Source organism: Hyla sarda, chromosome 4, assembly GCF_029499605.1.
Source record: "Hyla sarda isolate aHylSar1 chromosome 4, aHylSar1.hap1, whole genome shotgun sequence".
Taxonomy (NCBI): domain Eukaryota; kingdom Metazoa; phylum Chordata; class Amphibia; order Anura; family Hylidae; genus Hyla; species Hyla sarda.
This window is the reverse complement of record NC_079192.1, coordinates 243,191,915-243,218,837: the sequence shown is the minus strand read 5'-3', so window position 1 is coordinate 243,218,837 and position 26,923 is coordinate 243,191,915. Positions and strand designations below refer to the sequence as shown.

Below are 26,923 nucleotides of genomic sequence, written 5' to 3'. Positions count from 1 at the left end.
CATTATAAAAACTACACCCCCCAAGGTATTCAAAATGACATTCAGTCAGCGTTTTAACCCTTTAGGTGTTTCACAGGAATAGCAGCAAAGTGAAGGAGAAAATTCAAAATCTTCATTTTTTACACTCGCATGTTCTTGTAGACCCAATTTTTGAATTTTTGCAAGGGGTAAAAAGGAGAAAATTTTTACTTGTATTTGAAACCCAATTTCTCTCGAGTAAACACATACCTCATATGTCTATATAAAGTGTTCGGCGGGCGCAGTAGAGAGCTCAGAAGGGAAGGACCAACAAATGGTTTTTGGGGGGCATGTCACCTTTAGGAAGCCCCTATGGTGCCAGGACAGCAAAAAAAAAAAAAACACATGGCATAAAAAAAGGATAATAGCAGAAAATACCCCCCAAAATTTGAAGCCCAATTTCTCCCGATTCAGAAAACACCCCATATGGGGGTGAAAAGTGCTCTGCTGGCGCACTACATGTCTCAGAAGAGAAGGAGTCACATTTGGCTTTTTGAAAGCAAATTTTGCTCTGGGGGCATGCCGCATTTAGGAAGCCCCTATGGTGCCAGAACAGCAAAAAAAAAAACACATGACATACCATTTTGGAAACTAGACCCCTCGGGGAACGTAACAAGGGGTCATGTGAACCTTAATACCCCACAGGTGATTCACGACTTTTGCATATGTAAAAAAAATTTTTTTTTTTTACCTAAAATGCTTGGTTTTCCAAAATGTTTACATTTTTAAAAAGGGTAATGGCAGAAAATACTAGGGATCGACCGATATCGATTTTTTAGGGCCGATACCGATAATCTGTGGAGGTTAAAGCCGATAGCCGATAATTTATACCGATATTCTGGTATAAATTATCGGCTATTTCTCCATTGCGCCAGCATAATTCCACTGTGGCAATTCCACAGTATACACAGAGCAACAGAATCCCATTTTAAACAATAGGACTCTGCTGCTAGTGGATTTCCACAGTGAAATGATGCCAGCCGAATGTCCGCAGTGTGGATGAGCGCTTAGTCCCCCTAGACCTCTTAGTTCTCCTCTAGATCCCCCCCTTTCCCCTTGTTTGGAACCCTTAGTCCAGTGGTGTCCAAACTGTGGCCCTTCAGATGTTGCAAAACTACAATTGCCAGCATGCCCGTTCCATTGGCTGTCCGGGCATGCTGGGAGTTGTAGTTTTGCAACATCTGGAGGCCACAGTTTGTACACCACTGCCTTAGTCACTCTCAGACCCTCTGTTATCCTCCTTCAGCCACTACGTCCCCCCCAGATCCCCTTGTCTCCACCACCACACTTTTCTGCCCTCCTCCCCGACTCTATAATTATTAAAACTTCTCCGCCATCAACCTCCCACACACACACACACACACACCTCTTTGATGCTTTATTATCTTCTAAACCCCACACCCCCCGACCCCTCTGTGATTTTCTACACACCAATTACAGCCCCCTCCCTCATTCCATACTGCTCTTTCTCTCCCCCATCCTCCTTTTCACCCACCTTCTCACCTTGTGGGGAGGACAGCTGAAGCAGCTCTGTGGCGGCGGGATGTCCTCCTCCTCCAGCCAGGGTACGGACCGTGACGTTAGGTGCCTGCGTCGTGTGCTGCGTCCCTGCCTGTTAACTCATCGCTGGTGTAATAAAGAAAACTGTGTCCCTGTAGCAGAATGTGACTCTCCTCCACAGGGACACAGTTTCCTTTATAACACCGGCCTGGAGCGAGGTCCCCTTCAGTGCCGAAGGGGAGGAGAGCGGGGAGGTCCACATATGCTTTATTAAAAGAAAAAGTGCAAGGGCAGATGAACGGCCACTACCGCCTCCTGACATTCGGGGCTCCTTTGCTGACATATGGGGCTCAGGCCCCGGATAATTTGACCTAGGGACGCCCCTGCCGTGGATGGCAGCGTGAGAAAGGTGAGGGAGTGGAGGAGCGGAACAGCTGACAGCTTCCTCTTCACCATGCTGTCAGGCAATTGCTCCGCACGGCAAAACAAGGCGTGCGCACGAATCGCGGGACTTCAGTCCCGGCCTGAAGTCCCGCGATTCGTGCGCACGCCTTGTTTTGCGCATTATCGGCATTATTGGCAGGTTAGAAGCCGATACTGATAACGGGAAAAAACGTGAATATCGGCCGATAATATCGGCCGTACCGATAATCGGTCGATCCCTAGAAAATACCCCCCAAAATTTGAAGCCCAATTTCTCCCGATTCAGAAAACACCCCATATGGGGGTGAAAAGTGCTCTGCTGGCGAACTACAGGTCTCAGAAGAGAAGGAGTCACATTTGGCTTTTTAAAGCAAATTTTGCTCTGGGGGCATGCCGCATTTAGGAAGCCCCTATGGTGCCAGAACAGCAAAAAAAAAAACCCCACATGGCATACCATTTTGGAAACTAGACCCCTCGGGGAACGTAACAAGGGGTCATGTGAACCTTAAAACCCCACAGGTGATTCACGACTTTTGCTTATGTAAAAAAAAAAATTTTTTTTTTACCTAAAATGCTTGGTTTCCCAAAAAATTTACATTTTTAAAAAGGGTAATAGCAGAAAATACCCGCCAAAATTTGTAACACAATTTCTCCTGAGTACGGCGATACCCCATATGTGGCCCTAAACTGTTGCCTTGAAAGACGACAAGGCTCCAAAGTGAAAGCGCCATGCGCATTTGAGGCCTAAATTAGGGATTTGCATAGGGGTGGACATAGGGGTATTCTACGCCAGTGATTCCCAAACAGGGTGCCTCCAGCTGTTGTAAAACTCCCAGCATGCCTGGAGAGTCAACGGCTGTCTGACAATACTGGGAGTAGTTGTTTTGCAACAGCTGGAGGCTCCGTTTTGGAAACAGTGGCGTACCAGACGTTTTTCATTTTTTTGGGGGAGGGGAGGGGGGCTGTGTATGTAGGATGTGTTTATGTAGTGTTTTTAGGGTACAGACGCACAGGCGGGGGTTCACTGTAGTTTCTCGCTGGCAGTTTGAGATGCGGCAGAAAATTTGCCGCAGCTCAAACTTGCAGCCGGATACTTAGTGTAAACCTCCGCCCATGTAAGTGTACCATGTACATTCACATTGGGGGGGGGGGGGGGGGGGGAGACATCCAGCTGTTGCAAAACTACAACTCCCAGCATGTACGGTCTATCAGTGCATGCTGGGGGTTGTAGTTTTGCAACAGCTGGAGGCTCCGTTTTGGAAACAGTGGCATACCAGACGTTTTTCATTTTTATTGGGGAGGGGAGGGGGGCTGTGTAGGGTTATGTGTATATGTAGTGTTTTTTACATTTTATTTTTTGGTAGTGTAGTGTTTTTAGGGTACAGTCACACGGGCGGGGGTTCACAGTAGTTTCTCGCTGGCAGTTTGAGCTGCGGCAGAAAATTTGCCGCAGCTCAAACTTGCAGCCGGATACTTACTGTAAACCTCCACCCATGTGAGTGTACCCTGTACGTTCACATTGGGGGGGGGGGGGGTGGGAACATCCAGCTGTTGCAAAACTACAACTCCCAGCATGTACGGTTTATCAGTGCATGCTGGGAGTTGTAGTTTTGCAACAGCTGGAGGCCCACTGGTTGTGAAACACTGAGTTTGGTAACAAACTCAGTGTTTTGCAACCAGTGTGCCTTCAGCTGTTGCAAAAGCTACAACCCCCAGCATGTACGGACAGCGGAAGGGCATGCTGGGTCTTGTAGTTATGCAACAGCTGGAGGCATACTACTTTGGCTGGGGATGCTGGGGATTGTAGTTATGCAACAGCTGGAGACACACTGGTTTGCTACTTAACTCAGTGTGCCTTCAGCTGTTGCAAAACTACAACTCTCAGCAGTCACCGACAGCCAACAGGCATTCTGGGATTTGTAGTTATGCAACCAGCAGATGCACCACTACAACTCCCAGCATGCACTTTAGCTGATTGTGCAAGCCGGGAGTTGTAGTTATACAACAGCTGAAGGTACACTTTTCCATAGAAAAAATGTGCATCCAGCTGTTGCAAAACCATAAGTCCCAGCATGCCCATAAGGGAATGCTGGGAGTTGTGGTGGTCTGCCTCCTGCTGTTGCATAACTACAGCTCCCAGCATGCCCTTTTTGCATGGTGGGAGCTGTTGCTAAGCAACAGCAGGAGGCTGTCACTCACCTCCTGCTGCTGCTCCACGCCGCATCAGGTCAGTCCCTCGCCGCCGCCGCCGCTCCTGGGGCCCCGATCCCAACATTGATGCTGGGATCGGGGTCCCCAGCACCCGGGGTCTTCTTCCCGCACCTGCTCACGTCCTCGGGAAGAGGGGCGGAGCGGGTTGCGGGAGTGACACCCGCAGCAGGCACCCTGATTGGTCGGCCGGTAAACCGGCCGACGAATCAGGGCGATCGTGAGGTGGCACCAGTGCCACCTCACCCCTGCTGTCTATTGCTGTTCGGGGCCGTCTCTGACGGAATTGTCCAGCGATATGCGGCCATCGCTGACAAGGGGGGGCATAATGACCCCCCTGGGCGATATGCCGCGATGCCTGCTGAACGATTTCAGCAGGCATCGGGCACCGGCTCCCCTCCGGCTAGCGGCGGGGGCCGGGAATGGACAGGACGTACTCCTACGTCCTCGGTCCTTAAGGACTCGGAAACGGGGGCGTAGGAGTACGTCCATTGTCCTTAAGGGGTTAAGAACTGTCCAGAGTAGGAGGAAATCCCCATAGCAAACATATGGTGCTCTGAACAGTTCCTAAAATGGACAGAGATGTCAGCAGAGAGCGCTGTGTTCCAAAAAGAAAAGAATTTCCTTTTTTTTTTAATAGAAGTAATTTACAAATCTGTTTAACTTTCTGGCACCAGTTGATTAAAAAAAAAAAAAAAGGTTTTCCAGCGGAGTACCCCTTTAATGGACAATAGAAATCATTTTTTTTATTTACCACATTATATGTATTATTAATATTTATTTGGCTAAACAGCCATATTATTGATCCTTAGTGCCAGATGACTTTTATACCACAGTTAACAAATGATAATTTGATTTTTAATGATAATATTTTTATTTTACAAGTACACTCATTGACCAAAAAAAGAATGTTGGTTTGGTAGAGAAATGGACATGCAAATATGTCTTGTGCAGACACATACATGATTACAGGTATGGTCTGATTAGACACTAGGTCTTGCTACAAGAAGGTGTAAAAGTAGTTCCCTTACTGCCCAATAAAAAGGGTCTCAGAGGCTACTTTGGGGGTAGTGTAAATCTCAAGGACAGATTGTTGACTGTTAGATATGCCTCTACCATGCATTTGAAGACATTTTGCACAATTTACAGACTTTGAGAGAGAGTACTATGAAAAAAAAGCAGAACTGGAACCATATCATTTTTAGTAAAAAAAATGTATGTAAAAAGGCATAGAGGCTTGTGACAAGGGCATAGTTTTGCCTCTGTATAAAGCAGTGATCAGACCACATCTGGAGTATTGTGTCCAATTTTGGGAACCTGCATATAAGAAGGACATGGCAGAACTGAAGAGGGTGCAGAGAAGTGCGACAAGGATAATTAAAGGGGTACTTTTTTTTTTTTTTTCAAATCAAATGGTCAAATCAACTGGTGCCAGAAAGTCAAACAGATTTTTGAATTGCTTCTATTAAAAAATCGTAATCCTTCTAGTACTTATCAGCTGTTGTATACTATAGAGGAAGTTGTGTGGTTCTTTTCTGTCTGGCTACAGTGCTCTCTGCTGACACCTCTGTCCATGTCAGGAGCTGTCCAGAGCAGGAGAGGTTTGCTATGATGATTTGCTCCTACGGTACTCAGGGCAGTTCCTGACATGGACGGAGGTGTCAGCAGAGAGCACTGTGTGGGGTCAGACAGAAAAGAACTAAACATCTTCCTCTGTAGTATACAGTAGCTGATAAGTACTAAAGGATTAAGATTTGTTTATAGAAGTCATCTACAAATCTGTTAACTTTCTGGAGCCAGTTGATATGAAAAAAATTGTTTTCCACCGGAGTACCCCTTTAATGGTATAGGAGGATTACAGTACCAAGACAGGTTAACAAGTTTGAGGTTATTTAGTTTGGAGAAAAGATGTCTATGGGGCGATTTGATCACAATGTACATATATACGAATAGACAGTACAGAGATCTTTCAAGTGATCTTTTTTTATTTACCTAAACATTACAAGGGGGCATCCTCTATGTCTAGAGGAAAGAAGGTTTTAGCATCATCACAGACAGAGATTCTTTACTGTAAGAGCAGTGAAACTATGGAACTCTCTGCCACATGATGTTGTGATGTCTGACTCAATAAACAAGTGCTTTTCTGAAAAAAATAAAATAATATTACAGGTTATGGATACAAGATTTATGGGGATAGAGCGTTGATCCAGGGATTTATTCCTAATGTCATATTGGAGTCAGGAAGGTCATGGGGCATTTGGCATCAGCCTCATGTTTTTTTTTTTTTGCCTTCCTCTGGATCAACACAGTAGGGTTTAAAGGGGTATTCCAGGGAAAATCTTTTTTTTTTTTATATATATATATATATATATATATATATATATATATATATATATCAACTGGCTCCAGAAAGTTAAACAGATTTGTAAATTCCTTCCAATAATTATCAGCTGCTGAAGTTGAGTTGTTCTTTTCTGTCTGGCAACAGTGCTCTCTGCTGACATCTCTGCTTGTCTCGGGAACTGCACAGAGTAGAAGAGGTTTGCTATGGGGATGTGCTTCTACTCTGGACAGTTCCCGAGGCAGGTGTCATCAGAGAACACTTAGACAGAAAAGAACAACTCAACTTCAGCAGCTCATAAATACTGAAAGGATTAAGATTTTTTAATAGAAGTCATTTACAAATCTGTTTAACTTTCTGGAACCAGTTGATATATATAAAAAAGATTTTTCCTGGATAACCTCTTTAAGGTTGAACTCGATGGACTCTTGTCTTTGTTTCAACCTTACAAACTATGTTACTAGGTTACTATGTTTGAGGACCAACAATGTTCGGGCTAGTACTATGGAGGTCTTGCAGTGAGTCCTGCCATTATTATGTAGTGGCACACTGCTCCAGTTGTTGGTGTGATTATCTGGAAAGCCATCACATATGAGAGCCAGTAATCCTTAGTATTGATACAAGGGACACTATCAGCTTAGCGATACATACAGGACATTATGCAGTCACATGTGTTCCCTTTCATGGCAAGGCTTCCAATTATACACTGTAAGGCTTTCCCCAAAATGTCTTAGCCATATTGCAACACTTTATTGGCCTTCCCTGTCGTCAGATTTATCACCAAATCAAGCTGAGATGCCAGCTTTGTCAACCTGTAAGCATGCAGAATCTAATGGCCCAGCAATTCATCCTCTACGTTTAGAGGAAAAAAGGTTTCTACACCAGCACAGACGGGGGTTCTTTACTGTAAGAGCAGTGAGACTGTGGAGTTCTCTGCCTGAGGGGGTGGTCATGGTGAACTCTGTAAAAGAGTTTAAAATGGGTCTGGATGCATTCTTGGAGAGTAATAAACATCGCTGGTTATGTATACTACATTTATAGGGACAGAACATGGGGAAATGTGCTGCAGGATGCCATAAGGCACATGTATTCTTCCATACCCAACCATATCTTGCCTTGTATCCTGGTGGCACAAAAGGGTACTACACTGTCCTTTTAATTTAGACTTCCCCAATAAACTAATGTTTTCCCTCAGATATTGTAATCACTTACTAAAATCAACACTATATTCAAAAATGTAAGGAATTATTACAGCTAAATCCAAGTACCTTGAATTGTTCTTTAGGAATTTATACTAAGATAAACATATCATGATAGGTTGGAATTTAGAGGTTACCCCAATAAAAAAAAAAAAAAAAAACATCTAGGAGAACTAGCTGAGTGACTAACTAAGGGACCATACCTGGCTTATTAGGTAAGCACAGCCAGTGCGGTAAACTATTTGGCTTATCTTAACCCCTGGAGGACACATTGCTGTGCCCTGGTACTTAGCACACAGCGATGTACACATACATTGGGGGGTTCCGTGATTATCTTGTCTCCTGATAAGGTGATCTGACCAAACTGGCTGCTGTTTCCTGCATCCAGGTCCTCATGCACGATGGCAGACATTAGTATTTAGGATGATGTCCGTCATTAACCTTTCAGATGCCATGATCAATACTGATTATGACATCTAAAGTATTTTCAAGGGAGACTGTAGGGGCCCAGTGAGTTAAAATGGCAGCCAAAGGTCTCCTTACCTCCTTAGGCTGGGTTCACACTACGATTTGAACTACGGTTCCTGTATACGGCTGGGAGGAGGGGTGGGCGGGGCTTAATCGCGGCACCCGCACTCAGCCGTATTCGGGAACCGTAGTTAATGTATGTCTATGAGCCGACCGGAGTGAACCGCTGCAGCCTCCGGTCGGCTGCTTTTTCAGCCGTATGCGGTTTCCCGACCGCAGGCAAAAACGTGGTCGACAACCCTCCTCCCAGCCGTATACGGGAACCGTAGTTCAAATCGTAGTGTGAACCCAGCCTTAGTTAGGCTCTTTTGGGATCCATGTGTATGGTCTTCCTTCTGGCATCCCATACAAATAGATCACAGATAAGGCATAGCACTTAACAGTAATAGCAATCAATAGTTGCTTTCTTCATGACTCCACATTTGTCTTTTCCATGCTACTTCACTTCATCTCACAGTGAAAGAAAGGGTAAAACATGCTCGTAACTAGTAGCAGGTTTCCTGCTGGTTGAAATCCACTGCTTGTTATCTCACCATTTACTTGTATGGGCCCACGCACAGTCCACAATAATGTCAGATTTGCAGGCTGCCAGCGGACCTGTTGAAATGAATGGTAGCTTAACCCGCAGCAGATTTCCCGTAGCGTGTGAATGCACCTTAAAGCAGCTAGACCCTTATGCAGCAGAAAGCCCTAAACTTAGTATTTAAGTGCATTATATCTTGCTACTGTATCTTACGGTTACCAATTATTGGTTCTTTACACTGCTCGTTATCTGTTCACCCCAACTGTCATAGCATTGTTTTCGTTTTCTATTGTACTGTGTTACTTATTCTGCATTTGCTCGAATCCATAAAGGAACACCAGATTTAAAACCCAGAGGTTAACCATACACATTAGAGAAAAGTTGTTCAAACCCACTGATTTTGGCAGGATTTACCAAGTATCTAATGTGTATGAGGGCCTCCTGGCTTTACCCCAACAGATGATGACGGGGAAGAGACAGATCGGGCATGTTCTCAGGGAGACAAGATGCCAGAGGAGTCTGGCAGAAGTTTACCTTCCCTCTGTGCATTCCGAACACATAAATGCTTGGCCTTGCTGAGCATTCATATGTATGAGGTGAACAGGAGAGATAGCTGTGGGTGTAGGGAACGTTTGGCTGACAGCTCTTCTCCTTCTCCAGCAAACTGTATAATAGCCAGACAAAAAAAAATACTGATTTTGTTTTTTGGGCATTTTCTATATTAAAGGATACTTTACTACATTTAAGGCCCCTTTCACACTATAAAGTTGTTCCGTTAAAAGATCTGTTATAAACATCCGTTAGAAAAGCCTTAAAATGGATGTTAAACGTCTGTAACAAAATGCCATTCAAGTCTACGGGATTTTTTGATTATCCGTTATGACCCGTTATAGCCCGTCATGAATAACGGATGATATATATATATATATATATATATATATATATATATATATATATATATTTGTGATGGAAGAAAAAACGGCACATGCACAAATTTTTCTTCCGTCACAAGAAACAGCTAAATTAACGGCCGCTATTTTTAACATTGAAGTCTATGGCAAACGGATGAGCCTTTATGTCATCTGTTTGCACCTGGTTTATAATATCATTAATTACTTCTGAGCATGCTCAGAAGAGGTGACATCAGCAGACTCCTGCAGTGCTGAGGGACTACTACTACTCCCATCATGGAACAGACTTGTTTCCATGATGGGAGTAGTAATTCCCTGGCTGCGGGAGTCTGCAGACAGCTGGGGAGGCTACATTAGTGTTTGTACTACTACCCCCATCATGGAACAGACTCTGTTCCATGATGGGGGTTGTAGTACAGAGGCTGAGGGATTGATCACACAGGGTCTCACTTCTGAGACCCCATGCAATCAGAAGTTATTAAGCAGGGGAGCTGGCGGCAGCGCTATATGTGAAAAGTATATCTATCATGAGCTGGCAGGCCCAGATGATGCTGATAGAAATAATTTTCATTCATAGCACTACGGTTGGAGAGCTATGTATGAAAAGAATTGTATCAGCATCAATGGGCCGGCCGGCTGCTGATGGATATACTTTCCACATATAGCGCTGTGGTGGCATATGTATATAGAAGTGCTGTGGAGGGCAGATAGAGCTTCTTTATACATATGCCCCTGCAGCGCTATGTATGAAAAGTATTGTATCAGCATCATCGGCCCGACCGGCTGCTGATGAGAAATGTGCTGCAGGGGGCACAATATAAATGCGCCGACGGGGAGCACATTATAAATGCACTGGTGGGGGGTACATTATAAATGCGTCGGCGGGGGGCATATTATAAATGCGCTGTCAGGAAGTATATATTTATAAATGCGTGGGCGGGGGTCATATTTTTATTAACGCGCTGCGGGGGGGCATATTATAAATGCGCAGGTGGGCTAGATATATAGGCTATATGTCTGCCCCCCTGCAGCGCTATATATTTTGCCCCCCACAGTGTTTTTAATATACATATAGCCCCAGCTGCCACTCACAATGTTCATTTTAAAAACCCCACGGAGAGCCTTGAATGGCTCCTAGGTAACAGCCATTCAGGGCTCCCGCGGGGGATTTAAAAATCATAATAAAAACACACGATACATCCCAGGGGAGCGTAGCATGCCGCCAGCTCCCCTGCTTAATAACTTCTGATCGCATGGGGTCTCAGAGGTTTTATTAGATATTAAAGGGGTACTCCACTGCTCAGCATTTGGAACAAATGAGGGGGCGGGGCTATGATGTCACGAGCTCCCGGCGCTGGCTCCAGCGTTCGGAAAAGTTTGTTCCAGGTGCTGAGAAGCGGAGTACCCCTTTAATATCTAATAAAACTTGCATGACCAGTTTGCTGTAATTTAATAATAATAAACTATCTTCCAACTACATTCAAGATTTTGTACCAAGATCTTCTACCAAGCTACTTTCAAGAGTTATCTCAATAGGAAGGTATTGCTGTTAAAATCTCTGGTTCATACAGCTCTAATAAGTCTCAGTCAAATACAGCTACAATAAGGAACAAAAATAGCAGCACCATAAGAGAAAGATCTCTGGAGTCTATATAGGAATGTGCCTTCACAAACTGGAATTATTATTACTAAGGTAAAATGTGGTAATAATTTTTCTTGAATTGTATGAATCCATGACTGGTAGAATGCCCTCTGCAGGAATTTGGTAGGGGGACCATTTCAACAGCAGCTCTGTCATAAAACTAGCCAAACGTAATCTGGACATATGTAGATATTGTCAACAGGTTATTCTGATGTTGACCTTGGGTTCGGCCATAAATCAGCTAGGAAGATCCATCAGGAAAAGAGAGCCAGGAGCTGGTGACCAAGCCATCAGGCGCCATTTCTCCTGCTGATTTCCCCTTTATGTAAAAACATACAGAAGAGAAAATAAGCTATATTTGTAATAAAGATTGTAATAAAGATGTATGGGAAATATTGTTTTCTCTACCATATCTTGTTTCTGAGTCTAGAACAAGCAGGGAGGAACTAGGTGGTGGTGGTGGTCTGACTTCAGTTTTACTATTCCTATTATCTGGTCCTAGATACTGCACTTTATATTACAAATGCAATTTTTTTTTCCTTTTAATGACATTTTGCATGACAAAGATATTTGACTTGCTCAACTCTAAAATAATAATGCTCTGCATAAGAGTATTGGGTAGTAAGCCTCTGGTGTACAATTTCCTTTACCTAAAGTATCAACAGTGTACACTAAAGCCATTCCTTGAAAAAACCTTAGGTGGGATGAGTAGTGTTTTGTTTGTAGCCTTTCTCGTTTCTGGAGGAAAGAAAGACAAACATTTGGAAAATTCAGACTTCTAAGAAAAATCGTTTAGCGTGCAATTAGGGGGAAAAAAAACCTTGAAAAGCTTTGAAACAATAGCACTTTGGGTGGTGCTACTAACAATTATTACTCATTCAACATGAGATATAAGATAAACTGCAGAGAACTGTACAGTGAGGACAAAGGAAAAGCTAAAGTTAAAGACAGTTCTAAGGAAGTCATTATTCCTTTAATGATCTACAAATAAAAATTACTTTTTTTTAGATTAAGCCTATTAAGCCGGTCACAGCAATGGCTCTCTAGATTTACAAGAGTCTAATAACACTGTACACAGAGACTTACAAACTAATTTAGTTAAAAAAAATGTTACTTCTATATATGAAGTCAAAAAAAGAAAATATAAAAAACACTACCCATGCCTTGAAGGGGACTAAAAAAAGGAGAGAGCTTCCAAACCTGTTACCATTACCCCAGTGATATTTTTACCCTACATGCTGCCTGACTTGAGTTCACTGCACAGAAGCCCCTTACATATGGTGACATCACATTTGCCAATTATCTGCTTGTTGCCAGCCATCTCCTCTCAACAATGGGCAGGGAGTCCATTGGCTTCAGCATTTCCATGGTGCAGCCAAATTCTTTGGGTCTCGCCTTTCTTTCCTCAAACTGTGAATTTTTTTTTGCTGCCCACCTGTCTTTTTCTTCCACCCACCTGTCTTAGCAACCCTGGTTTAGACCAGGTCTTCCGTTATCCTCAGCTTAACCCCTTAAGGACCGAGCATTTTTCCACTTTCGTTTTTTCCTCCTACCTTTTAAAAATCATAACCCTTTCAATTTTGCACCTAAAAATCCATATGATGGCTTATTTTTTGTGCCACTAATTCTACTTTGTAATGACATCAGTCATTTTACCCAAAAATCTACGGCGAAACGGAAAAAAAATCATTGTGTGACAAAATTTAAGAAAAATGCCATTTCGTAACTTTTGGGGGCTTCCGTTTCTACGCAGTAAATTTACGGTAAAAGTGACCCCTTCTCTTTATTCTGTAGGTCCATACGATTAAAATGATACCCTACTTATATAGGTTTGATTTTGTTGTACTTCTGGAAAAAAATCATAATTACATGCAGGAAAATGTATACGTTTAAAATTGTCGTCTTCTGACCCCTATAACTTTTTTATTTTTTGGTGGTATGAGGGCTCATTTTTTGCCCTGTGATCTTTAGTTTTCAGCGGTACAATTTTTTAATTGATAAGACTTTTTGATCGGTTTTTATTCATGATATAAAAAGTGACCAAAAATACGGTATTTTGGTTTTTGGATTTTTTTTTGCGCGTACGCCATTGACGTGTGGTTTAATTAACAATATATTTTTATAATTCGGACATTTCTGCACGCGGCGATACCACATATGTTTATTTTTATTTACACAGTTTGTGTATTCAAACTTTTATTAGGGCAGGGGTTAAATGATCTTTATTAAAAGGGTACTCCGGTGGAAAACTTTTTATTTTTTTAAATCAACTGGTGTCAGAAAGTTAAACAGATTTGTAAATTACTTCTATTAAAAAATCTTAATCCTTCCAGGACTTATTAGCTGCTGAATACTACAGATGAAATTATTTTCTTTTTGGAACACAGAGCTCTCTGCTGACATCACAAGCACAGTGCTCTCTACTGACACCTCTGTCCATTTTAAGAACTGTCCAGAGTAGGCGAAAATCCCCATAGCAAACATATGCTGCTCTGGACAGTTCCTAAAATGGACAGAGATGTCAGCAGAGAGCACTGTGCTCGTGATGTCAGCAGAGAGCTCTATGTTCCAAAAAGAAAATAATTTCCTCTGTAGTATTCAGCAGCTTATAAGTACTGGAAGGTAGGGATCGACCGATATCGTTTTTTTAGGGCCGATACCGATACCGATAATCGGTGCAGGTTAGGGCCGATAGCCGATAACTTATACCGATATTCCGGTATCACTTATCGGCTATTTAACCCCCTGCGACACCGCTGCAGATCATTGATTTAAAGCGGGCGCTTTAAATCTATGATCTGCAGTGGCTTTTGCGGGGCCATAGGCCGCCGCCGCCACCACCCGCTTCTCTCCCCTACCTGTCAGGGTGGTCCGGGCCATCCATCCATCGTTCCTGTAGCGTCCGGGGGCGTTCCGGGTGGAGGGTGGTCCGGTCCGGGCTGTCCTTCTTCTCCGGCGGTCATCTTTTCCACTCCGGGAAGGCTCCGGCCTAGTACGCTGCATAGACGCCGCTGCGCAGTGACGCCCGTGCGCAGCGACGCACCTGACGTCACGGCGTAGCGGCGTCTATGCAGCGTACTAGGCCGGAGCCTGCCCGGAGTGGAGAAGAAGACCGTGGGAGAAGAAGGACAGCCCGGACCGGACCACCCTCCACCCGGAACGCCCCCGGACACTACAGGAACGATGGATGGATGGCCCGGACCACCCCCATTACGGGTAAGTTTAATTTTTTTATTGACTGGGAGGGTGGGGGAGGGGCCCGACCGGTATAGCGGTATGGGAAAAAATCCATACCGGTATACCGCCTAGCATCACAGTGGGGTGTGCGGTGGGTCGGCGGTGCGGCGGGTCGAGGGGGTGGCAGTCGCGGTGCGGTGGGGGGGGGGTGCGGGGGGCGGGTCATCATCTGCTTATCGGCAAGATAATTGCCGATACCGATAATGCCCAAAATCGTGATTATCGGCAGATAATATCGGCCATACCGATAATCGGTCGATCCCTACAGGAAGGATTACGATTTTTTAACAGAAGTAATTTACAAATATGTTTAACTTTCTGGCACCAGTTGATAAAAAAAAAAAAAAAAAAAAAGTTTTCCACCAGAGTACCCCTTTAACTTTATTTTTTACTTTTTTTTTGCAATGTTATAGCCCCCCATAGGGGGCTATAACACTGCACACACTGATCTTTTACATTGATCTTTGCTATCTCATATGATAACATTGATCACTGATTCTGCCGCTTGACTGCTCATGCCTGGATCTCAGGCACTGAGCAGTCGTTTGGCGATCGGACACCAGGAGGAAGGTAAGGTGACCCTCCTCGTGTCCTACAGCTGTTCAGGATGCCGCAATTTCACCACGGCGGTCCCGAACAGCCCACTGAGCTAGCCGGGAGCAGTTAAGTTGTTATAAAAAGGGAGCGTACTCAGGGCGTACAGGTATGCCCTGCGTCCTTAAGGGGTTAAAGGGGTATTCCAGCAAAAAACATTTTTTTTATATCAACTAGCTCCTTAAAGTTAAACAGATTTGTAAATTACTTTTATTAAAAAATCTTAATCCTTCGAGTACTTATCAGCTGCTGAAGTTGAGTTGTTCTTTTCTGTCTAACCACAGTGCTCTCTGCTGACACCTGTCTGTCTCAGAAACTGTTCAGAGCAGGAGAGGTTTGCTATGGGGATTTGCTCCTACTCTGGACAGTTCCTGAGACAGAGTTGTAAGCAGAGAGCACTGTTCTGTAAGCAAAGAACAACTCAACTTCAGCAGCTAATAAGTATTGGAAGTACTGGAATTAATTTACAAATCTGTTCAACTTTCTGGGACTTTCTGGTTGATATGAAAAAAATAAGTTTTTTTAATGGAATACCCCTTTAACTTCCTGCTACCAGTCCCAAGCCTGAGGCATCCTCTCCTCCATATCGGGTGGTGTTCTGCAGCACTCTTCACAGTCTCACTGCCTCAGCAGACCCTATTAAATCTACTGTGCCATAATCTATGACTACTGGTTAATCTCAACTCTGAATTCACTATATTGTTATATTTACAACATGCAATTCCAGCTGCTTCTAAGGCCAGCAGGATATTGTCATGTATTAATAGGTATGGACTCACGTGACAGGGACAAAATATTATCACTTTGCAAATCAATATTGCGCATGGAGACTGGAATATGTAGACTTATGTTCAGTTTTGGGCACAAATTAATTGAAGGAATGCTTTGGGCTTACAAAGGGGACAGAGAAGAGCAATTACAGTGATAAGGGACATAAAAGATCTTAGTTATAAGGAAAATGTAAAGAATTAAATGCAATTAAGTCTTATGAAGAGAAGTCTAAGCGGAGGGGACATAATTAACTTGTATGAAGAAAAAAGGCTTAGCTGCTAAAGATAACAAGCCTTCTTCCCCTAAGAACTGTAAATCCATGCAACAGGCTACTTTAGGGGCTGATCACAGGATTAGGCAATTTTTGGAATAAAATAATATCAGTGCTTATGTAAATTTTTAGTATTCGTGTTTTAATGTGACCCAGTCTTATTGATGCATCATGAGTAAAAATGTTTACCTATTAGGGCAAATTTTTTTTAAATTAATTTTTATTTTTCTGAATGAATAGAATAACTCACAGGGCCCACTGCAACTCCTTTTGGTTCTTCACTGCCTGTTTCTGCTTCCATGACAATGCATCGGAGCAAGGCTTGCCTGTTTAGCAAATCACTGCCTGAGACAATAAGGCTTACATTTAGGCACATGATAATTATTCTGTTGATGCTGTGCTGTACTCCTCTCTCTCCCTTCCTGTAGCACAAGAGGTAACAAATCACATATGTCATATTTGCAATACTCCCTGGCCGTCCGTCACTGTATCTGAATGGATTGTGTTTCACAAGCACGGCAGCAGATTGACCAGTGAGTAGGGAAACTTAAGAGCATTGTGGCAGAAGCAGAGATTGATTATCTCAAAACATGATTTCAAACCAGTGCAGGGTTGTTTAATATACAAAGTAATTATCATCCAAAAATTAGAGTAACTCATCTGCAGACAGCTGTTTCGGGGTTCTTTTTTCTCATAAGTACATAAGAGGGTGATGGCTTTTGGAGAGGCTTTTGTCATGGGACTCTTTGAGGAGAGAATGTTGAATCTTATATTCCATACATGCTGTTATGGGTTATCTGTCCTATGGCACAAAAAAATGGGTTTTCTGTCCTATGGCACCCAAAAAAAAACATTGGATTTCACTCACTAACTGATGAAGGTTTGGCACACACTGCTGAAGCTTGGCACACACTGCTGAACACTATAATTCTCATAATGCTCCATAATGACTATTCACTGCCACTTGTCCTTCCCTATCGTTGTCCATTATTCTCCAAAACTTATCCAATGGCACAACTTCTGAAGTACTGTGTAAATCTGAACAGAAGTATTTGCCCGGATTACTGCTTTAAGCACTAACTTGCAACATAGCTACCATAATAGGTGGAACCAGAGAAAGCAAGCAGCATTCCATCTGGAGAGGAGGTAATCAGCATATTTTTTTCTACAGCATTGCATTGACCTATAAGAATATGCACGCTAGTTTGGTTCTCTCATTAATAGGAAACATGATCATCTGAGTCCCAGGGTCTGTTTGAAAAAAAACTAAATTTTTTAAGTAGAAGTTATGCATAAATATTAATACAATTAGGTGGAAGGATACATGATTTTAGGGTTAGTGATCACACATATAAACCAGATTATCTAACAAAGTTAAACTTACTCACCATACAAATAAAGAAAAACTTTTAAAAAACATACCTTAAAACCTTTTGATGCTGCAACATGTGCAGCTGTCCATCCCTCACTGTCTGCCCTATTAATAAGTGTTGCGGAAATGACAGGTTCGAGATTACTCTTGTCCTTGTTCTTTAAATCATAAAGTCTAACATCAAATTCATTATGGGAATCACAATAACTTTGACTTCCATAATACATGAGGAGCTTGAGACAGTCTGTATTTCCTAAATCTGCTGCAGCATGAATTGGTGTCCAGCCAGTCTACAAAAGCAGAAAGGGTTGAATCTACATTATATTACTAAGAACTACTTATAATCAATATAGACATTGCCAGAGCTTAATGCAGGTAATAAATGATGTTCAACTCTGCAAAACAATTGCAACAAATCCCAGTTTAACTTTCAAAAGTGGACCACATATGATCAGAATTTTTGAAAAAAAAATACAATATACTTGTAACTTAGGCACAAATTACTACAGAGATCTTGAAAATTGTGAGAAATCATGGAAAAGTACAAAGAAAAATAGTATAACATTTCATTATATAAAGAATTTGTTAAAACTAGAAAACATATTTTTGATTATACTAGATTTGTTGCTTTCAGAACTGCTAATAATTGCAATTACAGCTCCCATTATGAAATGATGGTATTATGAAATGAATGAACATATTTCTCTCCTAGCAAGGGCGCTCGAAGGAGGATCATATGTTCTTAGAACTATGGAAAATCTTTGATAAACATATTGGAAAGAAAAAAAAAAAAAACACAATCCAATTAGTATACATTCAGGGGGAAAATAGACATGGATATCAGATTAATGGAAAATAGTTAAATGAGTATCTTATTATAAAAATAATCAGAGAAATATGAACTATGTCAGTTTAAAAAAATAGGAGGAGCACAAGTATAAAAGTGGCCTAATTTAAATATTCCTTAGCATAACTCAGCGACAGATGCTGAACAATGTATTACTTCCAGCAGTTCTGTGCAGCAGTTCTGAAGATATCTTCATGAATATTGAAATTGCTGAATGCTGCGCACTAGCCCTCTTCATTATGTGCTTGCTCAATAGTCCTTGATATTTAAAAGGAACCATTCCTTTCACCCACTGATGGGCAGCTGTCAGCCAATTTGAGGCTTGCAAGCCAGGGAAAATGCCAAAAATTGCATGTAAAAATTCCATACCTTTCATTTTGGAATACTGTCTCTGAGCCTTAAAACCAACCATGGTGTTTCATATTTCCCTATTGACTCCCAATTAACATCTGGCAGCAGCAATTTTAGCCCAAAAAAAAAAAAGCCAGACATACAGAGTGTATTATGTTTTTGTTTAATCCTAACCTTAAGGTAAATAGAAACTGAGCATTAGGAAACATTTTTGGGCACATACTTTACTATTTGGTAATCTCTTACTAAAGAAGTAGCAAAGAAAACATGTCATTTATCTTTTTTTTTTTAGATTCTCGTGTCAGCAATACATAAATACATATTTACTTATTAATTATTATTTCTCATAAAGACAACCCTTGTTCATACGTATTAGCATTGCCTTTTTAATGCAACCTAAAAATGACATGTAGATGAATTGCTCAACATACTGCGGGTTACAGATATACGAATGTGATTTGAACATAAGGCTCAGTATTTTACTGTTAAAGGGGTACTCCAGTGTAAAACTATTTTTTTTAAATCAACTGGTGCCAAAAAGTTAAACAGATTTGTAAATTACTTCTAGTTAAATATCTAAATCCTTCCAGTACTTATCAGCTGCTGTATACTAAAGAGAATTTTTTTTTCTTTTTTAATTTCTTTTCAGTCTGACCACAGTGCTCTCGGCTGACACCTTTGTTCCTGTCAGGAACTGTCCTGAGTAGGAGCAAATCCCCATAGCAAACCACATGCTCTGGACAGTTCCTGACATGGACAGAGGTGTAAGCAGAGAGCACTGTGGTCAGACTGAAGAGAACTATAAAACTTCCTTTGGAGCATACAGCAGCTGATAAGTACTGGAATTTTAAATAGAAGTCATTTACAAATCTGTTCAACTTTCTGGCACCAGTTGATTTGAAAAAAGTTGTATTCCACTGGAGCACCCCTTAAAGAAAAACACATTTCATGAATCTATTTCTAGAGTAGTCTATACCCACATTTGTCAAAATATTTCGATTGGCACCAGAGTCCAGTAAAAGTTTAACAGTTTCACACTTTCCATTTTTACAAGCCAGATATAATGGGGTTTGTCCTCCACCAGTATAGTGGATATCAGCATTGTATGCAAGTAATTCCTCTGCACATCTAAGGAAAAAAAATAACTAAAGATTACTTAGATTACACATGTGACATATCTTGCTTATACATTTATAAGATGTCACAATTTTTTTTTTCAAATTCAAAAAAGGATTTATTAAGAGCATAAATAACAATACAATCAGTGAGTACGATAAGATGTCACAATTTGTACAAAGAGATTATATATCCTTACTACAGTTTCTAGCTGACTGCTGAAATTGCCATTCTGATCTCCACTGACCTCCATTTCTTGGCCCCTACCCCAGCCAGTGATTGGCTGAGCTAAAATATCCTTCCAATTTCTGTGTGTCAACATGGAACTAGAAAGTGAAGATCAGCGAGTCTACAAAGGCACTAGTTGGGGAGGTGATATATTAATGTTTTATTAATGTTTTATCAAGCCTGCCCCTTTAAAACATTAAATATTTTGATGGACAACCCCTTTAAACCAAAATACATTACTTAAAATTACTTGATTGATACATGAAAAGATGCTAAAGGTCTTAAACAGGTGTTCCCACTGAAAAATGAATAACAAACTGATGTGCATTGCCAGCGTTCCATTCATTCTGGAGACAATTTTGTTCTTGGTGGGGGTCCCAGCAGTCAGACCCCACCGATCAGCTTGTGATACCCACTCCTGTGGATTGGGGATAATAACTTCAGAGGGGAGTACTCCTTTTACCAGAAAATTTGTAGTTATATATCATGTATTGTGGAATTTATATTTAACTAGCCATTTATATACATAATGCTGTTTTAGTATTTATTTTTTATTTAGTATTTATTATTTATTTATTATTATTATTTAGTATTTAGGTCTGCGAGTTTTAGTAAATATCAATTTGAAAACACCATGAAAACCCCTAGTTTGCTGAACTTGCCCTAATTTGCCCTCAATAAATCAAAGCCTACAGTAACAACCACGAAGGCAGTTGGTGGGATGGATCAAAATCTAAAGCTTGAAATATGTGCCCCTAAGACACACGTTTATAGCGATATCATATATATGTAAGCACTTCTAAATGTCTCTATGTTTATTTGCTTTCCTAAATTATAGTCATGAAATTGGCTGGCATACTTCAACAACAACACCCTTTAGGTTTTAATTCTGTCATCGAATCCCTTTAGCTCACATGAACATTTTAACCAGATTTATGTAGGAAATTATGGTTACACTTGCCTAGTAATCTCCTACTTACTTTGTATGTCCCTGAGCAGCTGCTGTGCATAAGGCAGTAAAGCCATTTGAAACAGTAGCATCTACTTGTGCTCCTGACGTCAGCAGCAACTTTACACAGTCTGCAAGTGAACAGAAATAGAGCATGAGAATGCAACATTAAAGAAAAGTCGAAGAGATGTGTTGTGGGGGTAGAGCAAAATGGATGCAATAAACAAGGTGTGCACACATTTTTAGAATAATAAATACATTGCATAAACATAATAATTAATGAATAATATATATATATATTTTTGTTTTGTTTTTATATATATATATATATATATATATATATATATATATATACACACAGTAAAAATACAAAATCTAAAGCTGTATTCACATCTTTTACAGAGGCTCCATTCAGAACCCCCATTGCAGATTCCATCAGATTTAAAAGAAGAATAGCTCAGCATGCAGCATTATATGTCTTTTCAAAACAATGGAAATCCCCATTATTAGTCAATGGGGTCAGATGGACACTGGTGGCATTTGTTATGTGACAGATCCTGCACTGAATCATGGTTTCTGCTATACACAGAAATAATGACTTAGATGTAAACAGAGTCCTCCTTCAAATTTTCCAAATGTTGGACTGGGCTACTCTGCGCCAACCAGGTGAAATAATTCTGTGTGTGTATATATAAATATATATATATATATATACACACACACAGGGGAGATTTATCATTATTTGTCTATTGTAGACACAGTTCTACCACTTTACACTGCTTGTCTAATTTACACTCTTGCTCAGAATTTACAAAGGTTGTGAACTCCTTTGATAAATCTTGTGCAAATATAGAAACGCACCCCCCCTCGCTCTACCGTACACTCCTTCTCTACCTCACAAGAAAAGTGGACGTAGAGATTTTGTTCTATTGCTTTGAGGTCGGATTCAATTGAGTTTTTTTGTCCATCAGCAAAAATGCCCAGCTTTTTCCTGGGTTTTGTCAGTTTTTCTTGCATTTTTGCTGGTGTGTGGAAACAAAAAAATGTACTAAACTTTTTGTTGTTTTTTTTTCTTCAAAATTTAGATACGTGAATGCGGAGTACTATGTCAGATTTGGTGGATTGCGACGATGAACAGCATTTTTTTAAATGTCAATTAAAGGGTTAACGAGGGCTGTGGGGGAGTGTTTTTTAATAATTTTTTTTTCAATGTGTTGTGTTTTTTATTATTGAATTTTCAGGGTTAGTAGTGGAAGGCGTCCTGTAGACAGAATCTATTATTAGGCCGGGGCTTAGCGTTAGCCCCCAAATCAGCTAGCGCTAACCCCCAATTATTACTCCGGTACCCACCGCCACAGGGGTTCCGGGAAGAGCAGGTACCAACAGGCACGGAGCATCAAAAATGGTGCTCCTGGGCCTAGGCTGTAACAGGCTGGCATTATTTAGGCTGGGGAGGGCCAGTAACAATGGTCCTCGCCCACCCTGGTAATGTCAGGCTGTTGCTGCTTCGTTGGTACCTGGCTGATACTGAAAAAATGAGGGAACCACACACTTTTTTATTTATTTATAAAAAAAATAAAATTAAAAACACATAGGGTTCCCCCTATTTTCAGTATCAGCCAGATACCAACCAAGCAGCAACAGCCTGACGTTACCAGGGTGGGCGAGGACCATTGTTACTGGCCCTCCCCAGCCTAAATAATGCCAGCCTGTTAACGCCTAGGCCCAGGAGCGCCATTTTTGACACTCCAGGCCTGTTGGTACCAGCTCTACCCGACACCCCTGTGGCGGTGGGTACCGGGGTAATAATTAGAGATTAGCATTAGCTAATTTTGGGGCTAACGCTAAGCCCCAGCTTAGTAATGGATTCCGTCTATAAGACGCTTTCACTACTAACCCTGAAAATTCCATTATAAAAAAAAACTGACACATTGAAAAAAAAAAATTTTTTTAAAACAACACTCCCCCACAGCCCTCGTTAACCATTTTATTAAAATAAAATAAAAAAACACTGGTCATCGTCGCAGTCCACCGAATCTGACGTACTCCTTCACATTCAGGTATCTGAAATGAGAATAAAAGAAAAACAAGAAATATGGGTTAGTACATTTTTTGCGCTCTCCCCTGGGAAGAGTGCACATAATGCAGCGTGTTCCTAAACAGGGAGCCTCCAATTGTTGCTAAACTAAAACTCCCATCTTGGAGGCTGTAGTTAAGCAACAGCTGGAGTCTCCCTGTTTGGGAACACACTGCCAGAAAGGCTCTGTTCCCATTATGCAAAACGCATAATGTGAACAGAGATCTGTTCCTCTGCCCTTGGACTACTACTCCTATCATGGGACAGAGTCTATCCTATGACTGGAGTAGTTGTGCTGAGGGATGGCACTTGCACATCCCCTGGGTGCAGGACTTTTAGAAGTACTACTCTCATCATGGAAAGACTCTGCCCATGATGGGAGTTGTAGTCCAGGGGCTGAGGTGCAGATCGCACCGGGTCATTCTGTAGAGACCCGCTGCAATCCGCATTTATTAACTGTAAAAGCCGGTGGTACATGTGTCTACACTGTGCACCTCGCCGGCTTTTATATACAGCTGACAAAATTCATAATCCCTGCCGCCGGGAGACGGGAGCTCTGATTGGTCAATAGCTATTCACCAATCAGAGCTCCCGTGTTCCGGCGGCAGGGATTATGAATTATGACAGTGTATATAGAAGCCGACGGACAGCGCAGTGTAGACGCATGTACCGCTGGATTGTATAGTTAAAAAATGCGGATCCCAGCAGATCTCCAGAGAATGATCTGCTGCGATCCGCATCTAAGTTAAAAAGCCGGCGGTACATGAGTCTACACTGCGCACCCCGCCGACTTCTAAATACAGCTGTCATAATTCATAATCCCCGCCGCCGGAACACGGGAGCTCTGATTGGTGAATAGCTATTGACCAATCAGAGCTCCCGTCTCCCGGCGGCGGGGATTATGAATTATGACAGTGTATATAGAAGCCGGTGGGGTGCGAAGTGTAGATGCATGTGCCGCCGGCTTTTACAGTTAATAAATGCGGATCGCAGCGGGTCAATGGAGAATGTGGCAAAGTCTGTCCATGATGGGAGTTGTAGTCCTAAAAGTCCCGCAGCCGGGGGATGTGCTAGTGCCATCCCTCAGCAGCGCCGCGGTACTACAACTACTCCCATCATCGGACAGACTCTATCCATGGTGGGAGTTGTAGTCCAGGGGCTGAGGTGCAGATCGCACCGGGTCATTCTCCAGAGACCCGCTGCGATCCGCATTTATTAACTGTAAAAGCCAGCGGTACATGCGTCTACACTGCACTGCCGGCTCCTATACACTGTTCTTATAATTCATAATCCCCACCGGGAGACGGGAGCTCTGATTGATTAATATCTTTTCACCAATCAGAGCTCCCATGTCCCGGCGGCGGGGATTATGAATTATGACAGTGTTATTAGGAACCGGCAGCAGCGCAGTGTAGACGCATGTACCGCCGGCTTTTACAGTTAATAAATGCGGATCGCAGTGGGTCTCTGCAGAATGACCCGGTGCGATCTGCACCTCAGCCCCTGGACTACAACTCCCATCATGGGCAGAGTCTGTCCATGATGGGAGTAGCAGTCCTTACTGTGCCAAAATAGACACTTTGGTACGTGTCCTCCGAGGTGGTGTATATTTGCGCAACAAAATGCTGTTTGCGCATTTTTTGGGCGCAAAAAAAAACGCAGTTAGTAAATTCGATTCTACAGTAGAAAATCCTCTACGGTAAACTTAACCAACAAGGCGATGAAGAATTGGGGAATTTGCGCAAAAAAACACTTGCGCATATTTCTGCGCAAAAAAATAGACACAAAACAGCTCTAAATACAATGATAAATTCCCCCCACACTGAATACACACTAAGTTTAAGAAACAGCATGTAAAGAAAGCTGAGCTTGGAATTACTAGTCTACAAGGTCCTTACTTTATTGCAAACAAATCTTTTTAAAACATGGAAATGCATATGTCTTACAATATCTTTCTGTCTTTATGTATTTGAACCTTAATACCGTAGTTACTAATCATTACATCTAGGTAATATAATGACCTAAAGCAACTCATACCTGTATATCCATTAGCAGCAGCAGAATACAAGGCAGTATGGCCATCTTTAGATAAGTTATTTATATCCAGTCCTTCTTCATTAAGCAGCATTGACAATAAAGTGACGTTTCCCTGGGCAGCAGCTTGGTGAAGAAGGGTGGACCTGTCTGCCAGGGGAACAGGACCACCGCTTGTTAACAAAGTTAAGGAGGGTGACCAGCCTGTCAGTCAAAGTAATAGATGATAAGGGGAATAGATATATTAATAGGAAATGACAAAAATAAATTAAAACAACAGGATCTGGAATTAATTCAAACAAAGAGATTCCATTTGTGAGGCATTCACAAGTATTTCTTAGAAATTATTTATATTATTGGTTTATACGCAGGGGAGGTATGATTAGATTTACAGACACAAATGTGCCCACATGGTTTGTTTTAGGTAGGTTATTATTATTTATATACTGCATTAATGTGGATTTGGGAAATATAAAGATTTTCAATTAAACAATAATTAACTTCATTGCTCACTGGGCTATATTCACTTGGCACAGCGGCGTGGTCATTAGTTATATGACTGGGAATAACATTACTATTGCAGCAAAATACTCAATGGGTTTTTAATTCATAAGCAATGCATTTTTCACCAATTTAAACAGGGGCTACACAGACTTTTGTCGGAGAGGTATCAGACAGATCCCTAAATCGGTTCATGTACTGTCTAAAATGATAAAGTTGTGTCTATAATACAGGCAGTGAAATGCACATGGACATAGTTAAAGTCTGTTATACTATCTTGAGATAGTACTATGTTGTGCTGTTGATGATTACTTGCCTTAAGGCAAGCACAGCCTAGTTTTATCTTACCTCCCAAAGCAAAGTCTTAAAGTGGTATTCCAGGCAAAACCTTTTTTTATATATGTCAACTGGCTCCGGAAAGTTAAACAGATTTGTAAATTACTTCTATTAAAAAAATCTTAATCCTTCCAATACTTATTAGCTTCTGAAGTTTTCTGTCTAACTGCTCAATGATGATGTCACGTCCCGGGAGCTGTGTATGATGGGAGAATATCCCCATAGGAACTGCACAGCTCCCGGAACGTGAGTCATCAGAGAGCAGTTAGACAGAAAACAACAACTCAACTTCAGAAGCTAATAACTATTGGAAGGATTAAGATTTTTTAATAGAAGTAATTTACAAATCTGTTTAACTTTCCGGAGCCAGTTGATATATATATATATATATATATATATATATATATATATATATAAAAAAAAAGTTTTGGCTTGGAATGCCCCTTTAAGGGCTTTGTCTGGAGAATTTTTATTCATTTGTGCAAAAGGTGGGATGAAAAAGCAATAATAAATTCACTCACCTGCTGCTAATCCCTGCTTGTGCAGTTTACACAGTGCTGGTCCCCTCTGTTGAGCACTTCTTGTTTGTGTCGTGACACACAGAAAATGCCTACTAAGCCAATCACTGGTGGGACAGCTCATGGCTACAGCTAGTGATGAGCTAAGAGGTCATTTCCTATGTATCGAAACACAAGCAGGAAGTGATTGGTTGTGTGGACCAGCATCATTGGAATGACACGAGAGGGGGTGGGGTGCGGCATATCAGAAGAAGGCGAGTACAATTTTTTATTTTTGCATACCACGACATCATCTGTCGAGTGGAAAGTTAGAGGCCACTATAAACATAAGACAATCGACAGGTGTGGCCAACTTTTCACTAAAGTGTTTGGAGACCTTAAGGAAGCTGCCCTAGATAATCATACCCATACCGAATCCTAAAAATCAT

The 26,923-nt window shown here is 41.6% G+C and overlaps 1 protein-coding gene across 1 annotated transcript in view; it reads right to left on the bottom strand.

Moving 5' to 3' along the window:
• The window catches only part of CTTNBP2 (cortactin binding protein 2), a 181,554-nt gene that overhangs the window by 49,280 nt on the left and 105,351 nt on the right, over positions 1-26,923 (bottom strand). The window contains exons 5-8 of the mRNA XM_056573840.1: positions 25,144-25,344; positions 21,061-21,160; positions 19,717-19,864; positions 17,589-17,828 (exon numbers count right to left, since the gene is read on the bottom strand). Of these exons, the coding sequence (XP_056429815.1) occupies positions 17,589-17,828; positions 19,717-19,864; positions 21,061-21,160; positions 25,144-25,344 (689 nt within the window). The remainder of the gene's footprint in view (positions 1-17,588; positions 17,829-19,716; positions 19,865-21,060; positions 21,161-25,143; positions 25,345-26,923) is intronic.